Source organism: Brugia malayi (genome assembly GCF_000002995.4).
Source record: "Brugia malayi strain FR3 genome assembly, contig: Bm_036, whole genome shotgun sequence".
In the NCBI taxonomy this organism is placed as follows: Eukaryota; Metazoa; Nematoda; class Chromadorea; order Rhabditida; family Onchocercidae; genus Brugia; species Brugia malayi.
The window spans coordinates 12,456-18,460 of NW_025062310.1; the positions used below are offsets into that span (position 1 = coordinate 12,456).

General features: G+C 32.0%; 1 protein-coding gene across 1 annotated transcript; it reads left to right on the plus strand.

Moving 5' to 3' along the window:
* Positions 1 to 3,115: 3,115 nt before the first annotated feature.
* On the plus strand, positions 3,116 to 3,767 carry Bm10116 (6330505F04Rik protein, putative; the record flags this gene model as incomplete). Its single annotated transcript, XM_001896275.1, has 3 exons — positions 3,116 to 3,226; positions 3,505 to 3,582; positions 3,684 to 3,767. 3 exons carry the CDS (start codon positions 3,116 to 3,118, stop codon positions 3,765 to 3,767), a joined length of 273 nt encoding a protein of 90 aa, XP_001896310.1.
* Between the last annotated feature and the right edge of the window lie 2,238 nt (positions 3,768 to 6,005).

Sequence of the window (6,005 nt, forward strand, 5' to 3'; positions counted from 1 at the left end):
GTTATTGATAATAAATTACTCTATCAATGAGCGAAAATGGAGCCGACAGAAAAATGGAACCGACAGGACTTTATTGGAAAGGAAAGCACAGGTCTGTTATTGTATATTATTAAACTGGCATGTATTTATTTATTATTAAACTGGCATGTATTTATATATTATTAAACTGGCATGTATTTTCCTGAAAGGACTGAGGTATTACATTCGAATATGTTAATGTTTAGTGCACTCACGCGAATAAAACAGTGTTGTGAAGGTTTTTTAGGACAATTAGAAATTATTGTAAAATTTGAGATTTAGATACAGTTTTTCCAGATCAACAAGCGTATAGTTGAGCGAAATGTGGAGAATGGAAGTTCATTTATAATTTGGGATTCAGATGAATTTCAGTGGATGAAGGACTGTCGCCGTATATACATTTTTAAACTTAGTGATTTTCGTCCTTTACAAAGTTTCTTTTAGTCGGAATTTTATATTTTCTATGTCAATATTGATAATAGGAAATCTATTTAACATAGTTATTGCACAAAAGTTGCTTGTTTATGACAGAAGTTTGCATCCCCAATTAGCTAAGTTTAGCGGGTATCGCTAATTTTTCCTCTAGAGCTATCATCAATGCAGTATTGTCGAGGGAGGATTGTTTGATGGTGATGAGCACTGGAAACAGGAAAAGTCTTTGCTATTAGTTACCTGCTGTTGTTATGAAAGGTCTAGTATTGAGTTTTTTATTAAAATTATGTCTAAATGATACAGTTTGTCAAGCAATATTCAACCCTTATTCAGGAAATTAATAAGCTCTGCACACTTTCTGTTTGTTTTTATATGTGTCGTATTGGTTATACCACCTTGGTATCTCTCATTGAAAATCAGTTGCATCAATTAAGAAAATTGGGCATTGATGCAGCAACACTAAATCAGTCCACCGCGGAGGTAAGAAATTGATTTATTTTGTTAAATTTTTAAGAGGGAAATTTTATTTATGCCTGACTAGAAAATACATCAAACTCAGTTAATTCTAAGATGGATATTTTATGATTCATAATGGCCTTTTTTTTTATCTTTACTACATAGTTAAAAGTCGAGTTTTGTTTGCCAACAAACTTATCACACTGCTTGTATAATGTGTCGATGAAAATATCTTATTCAATCCATTCAGAAGTAGATATTGTACTGTGATAATGAAACAGCCGTAGCATTAGCTACTAGTTAGCTTCCAAGCTATTGAACTATAAATTATAAATCGTGATTTTTCCGATAAGATTAAGTGTTGTTGTAACCTCAAAGTTCATTTATTTTATGTTGTATAGCTTATATTTTTTTTGAAATGATTTGTGTCCTATTAGATTACTGCATTCAAGATTTTCGAGTACAATAATCTTTCTGAAAATTCATTAAGGTACATCTCCTGATGGTGTTGGCTACAAATTATCTCTAGCCATATACTGCATTTTTTGGAATGCTTATGATGCTTTGTTTGACCGTTTGCTTTAATTTATTCTCTAATTAATGGTAATATTAAGTAGTAGGAAATGAAAGATTTTAGTTTTCAAAGCGAGAGAAATACAGCAAAGAATTTTATTTCGTAAATAATATACTTTGATAAAATGAGAGGTGGAGAAAAATACAGTTTTTTTTTTTGTTGTACATGTAAACGGTGTAAAAAAACTGCTACCTTAAATTATTCTCTTTTGGATCCTTTAACTGATTTCATTATTTAGGATTTGCTGTGATGATGAGGAATTGTTATTTCAAAGTGGTAATAAAATGATTATGATTTAAAAAATATCTGATATATATTGATAGGTAAATCGAATATAAACAGCACTTACTGATTCAAAGGCATCGCTACGCTTGCTTTATGTCACGCCCGAAAAATTAGCAAAAAATAAGAGGATTATGAATCGTTTGGAAAAAATGTAACGAAATGAAACGATTAAAAGTTAGTTGTTGAGCGTAGCCAGTTCAGTTTTATTTATTTATTTTTTATTTTCTAAGTTCTGTTCAATTATTTACTTGTTAAAACGAAGCAGTGTTTTAACTTCTCCATACTGTCTATTTTACTTTTCAACTGTCGCAAACTGATTCTAGACTATATTTTTGTGAAAATATAAATTAATAAATGAAACATGAACATATTCTGTTGAAGTGTTTGAATAGAATGTGACTTTTAAATAGTATAATCATGATGTTAAATTAATTTAATTTTAAATTTGTGAAATTACTTTTTTTATAAATTTTAGTTGATTGCGGTTGATGAAGCATACTACTGCTCGCAATGAGGACATGATTTTCCGCCAGATTTTAAATTTCTTAATGTTTTGAAACATCAATTTCAAGCTGATTAGACTAACTATAACCGCTGCTGCTGATATTATTGACGATGTGAAAAACATGCTGGGGATTCCAGGTTTTGTGATTTATGATTAATCTGACTAATTTTTTAAATAGGCTAAGTATATATATATATATTCACTACCTGCTATCTTTCCCTATCTTTCCTTCTTTCTTTCGCAGTTGGTTTTTCTCTCCTCCTTTTTTTCTAGCTATTATTCACAATATTCTAAGTATTGTTACTATGGCAATTTGTGTCTAAACCTGGCTAGAGAATATGGAAAAAGTTAGAGTTGGGATGTGAGAGGTAATATGGTAGAATATATAAGAGGAAGTGAAGGATTCATTCTGTTCAGTTCAGTTCGTTTCGATTCGTTGTAATGCGTTGGGGGAAAGGTGGTGTGTCTGTTAGTGTGTTTAAGGTGCGTGTGTTATAGGAATAGAGTGAAGGGTTTTATGGTATCTCTCATTTTATTTTCTTTTCCATCGTTTTGAAAACATAGCTACCGATAAGCAGATTTATTTTTTATTGCTCTATGGTTTGAAACTTATTATTTTGCTACTACTTGATTGCTTCATGAAGAGTGAGAGAGAGATTGGTAGAGATGAAGAATTAGTTCGAATAAAAATGTAGTGTTGCTTTTTTGATGTGATTGTGGAAAAAGACACAGTGATGATAAGAGTGATTCAGCTGACAGCTAATTAAGAGGAGGAGGAAGAGAACGGACGACAACGAAGCGAAGGATTCGAACGGTGGTTCTGTGGGGATGTGAAGTGTGGAAGAATGACAACTGTCGTTTTCCTCATCGGTTCCAGTGCCTCGATGGCACAAAAAACGTATCAGGGCACCGCGATGCTGGATGTAGCGCGGTCTATTGTTGAATTGATTCTCAAGGTAATTCCATGCCTGCTGTTTACTCATCCTTTCTCACAGTTGTGATTCAGACTGTCGCTTAATAAGATATTTGGAATAATGGATTGGTTTCAGGAGAAATGCTGCCATTTTTTACTACTTACAAAGTTTCGAATTTTGTTTTGAGCTATTTTTAGAAGTAAAAAGTTATATTTGTTTAAATTCTACTTTCCCATACAATATTGATAGTTTGTAAAACTTTTTTGCCTATTTGTTATCTCAATTTTTTAAAGTAAGGAGAACAATATAAGGAATTGCAGCAACGGGTGCATGATACAAGTGCGCGTGGTGATCGATATATGCTGATGTCGTTCGAAGATTTTCCTATGAATGTAAAGGTTCGTAAAAGCTGAGCTAACAATATTGGAGATATCAATCTATAAATGGCAACATTATCTTTCTGGATTGGAGATGATAGTGCGGGAGAAAAAAGTTTCAGGAAACTGTGGAGAGGGAGAAAAAGGAAGGAGAAGCGCCAAAAGACATCATTAAGAATGACGTACAATTCCTGCATTTAAAATGAGGAAAAAGGAAAAGACAGTCGCACAAGAGTTGAAATTTTCATATTTCAAAAAAAAAAAACTGACCATAAAATGAAACTGTGGATGAAATAGGCCTGAACTACTGGTTTTGGCGCTATGTGCTTAACACTTATAAACTCATCTGAAGAGTTCATTGGAAAGCTGCTTATTTCGGGATGAGAAGTACTTTTTACCATCAGCCTTATAGAGAACGATCGTTGAATTTCGCATAAGAATAATGTTCTCTATTGTCGTGAAACTGAATGCACATGACTAGATGCAACTATACAGTGCATGGAGGTAGTCTATGTCGCGAATTATAATTTCGCGAAAAAATCTATCTAAAATAATAATAAAAAAAAGAAAGTTTTAATAAAAATTAATTAATCATTTTTAGTTTCATAATATCATAAACTAACCTCTTATGATTTATTACTCATGAGATTTTGAGTAAAATCTATTGTAAACACTTCCAATTCTTATCACACATGATATTATCTTAGACACGCTCAATCCTCACTTATATAAATTCAATTCTAATAAACAAAAATGTTTCATTGTCATTATTATCGACTACTTTCTATTAACCAATATCAATTCCTCCGATCTTCATTATTATAAGTTTCTTCTCTCCTTTTACTGCTCTGTTTATTAATACTACGTTTGCGAAAAATAAAGGCTTATTAATCCTTCTACTGTATTGCAACCAATTCGAATATCAACCAACAAACCCTTCACGACAGTCTAGTCAATGCAGCCGAGATTCCGAATAAGACTTAATCGAATTTAAATTTAAAGAAAATTTCTAAAATAAGCAATTTTTGGAAGCATAATAAAGTTCAAACATAATGTTGTGGGGTTGTGTATACCCATCCTTGCTGACGTCTTTGGGTTTGGTTGATTCGGTTAAGGAGGAACGTAAAGTGCAAAGTAGTCATCGGGGCGCTTCTCCTACTCCCACGATTAGGGAAAGAGAAATATTGTCATATTGTCATTTGCGATAGAGAGGATGAACAAAATTAGAGAAAGTAGATGTGAAGCATATAGAGAAGGGAAAGAAGAGCCACACGGTTAAAAAATTGGTGGGATTTTGTGGTTTGAAAATAGAGTTGAGTTAGAATGAAATAAACGGGAGAGTATTCAGGATGAAAAAAACAAAGTGTTGGCGGTGATTGTGGCTATGTTAACCCTAATCTGCCACCAGCATCGTATTGGTGAAATGCATACAATTGCTTCGCAAATCACATATTCTATGATGAAATATGTTTATCATTGAATAAGGACGATTGCAAAGGATCCATTGCTGGAATCTAATAGACTTGCCTTTATTTGCTAAAAAATGACCTTTAATTTTTGAATGATCGTTAGAGAGTTACGTATGACATATTGAAATTACTGGCGTATATTTGGTCCACTGATTGGATAGAGTTGAAAGGAAATTAGAATTCAACTTACGATTTACTGAAAATATTGGGTGGGTGTAGTATGTCGGCAATGATAGTTTCGTGGATTCTGTTGGGAAAGTTATCCTTCCTTTATAATTTCATTGAAAAGGAAGAGTTAAGAATTTCGGATTTTAAAATGGATGGACGAACTATCCTACTTTTTGTTATATGTGGTTCCAGTTGAGTAGAAATGCACTAATCAAAGTGGCAGGCATACAAATCATGAATCGGTGTCGCGAATTATAATTTCGCGAAAACTTCTATCTAAAATAATAAGAAGGAAAATTAATAAAAATAATTAATCATTTTTCAATTGTAACTAATTTCATAATATCATAAACCAACTCCTCATAAAACTAGTTTCTCAAGATTTAAAACCAATAAAGACTAATTAATCATTTTTTAATTGTAAACAATCCCATAATATCATAAACAATCTCTCCTTAAATCTAGTTCCTTAAAATTTATTACTCATGTGATTTTAAGTAAATTTATAAACACTTCTAATTCTTAAAATTTATCTTAGACACGCTCAATCCTCACTTATATAAATTCATTTCTAATAAACAAAATTATTCATTGTCATTATTGTCAACTACTCTCTGTTAACCAATATCAATTCCTCCGATCTTCTTTATTATAAGTTTCTTCTCTCTTTTTACTGCTCTGTTTATTAATACTACGTTTGCGAAAAATAAAGGCATATTAATCCTTCTACTGTATTGCAAACAATTCGAATATCAACCAACAAACCCTTCATGACAACAAAATTTATTGGTGCCACGAGCCGGCAAC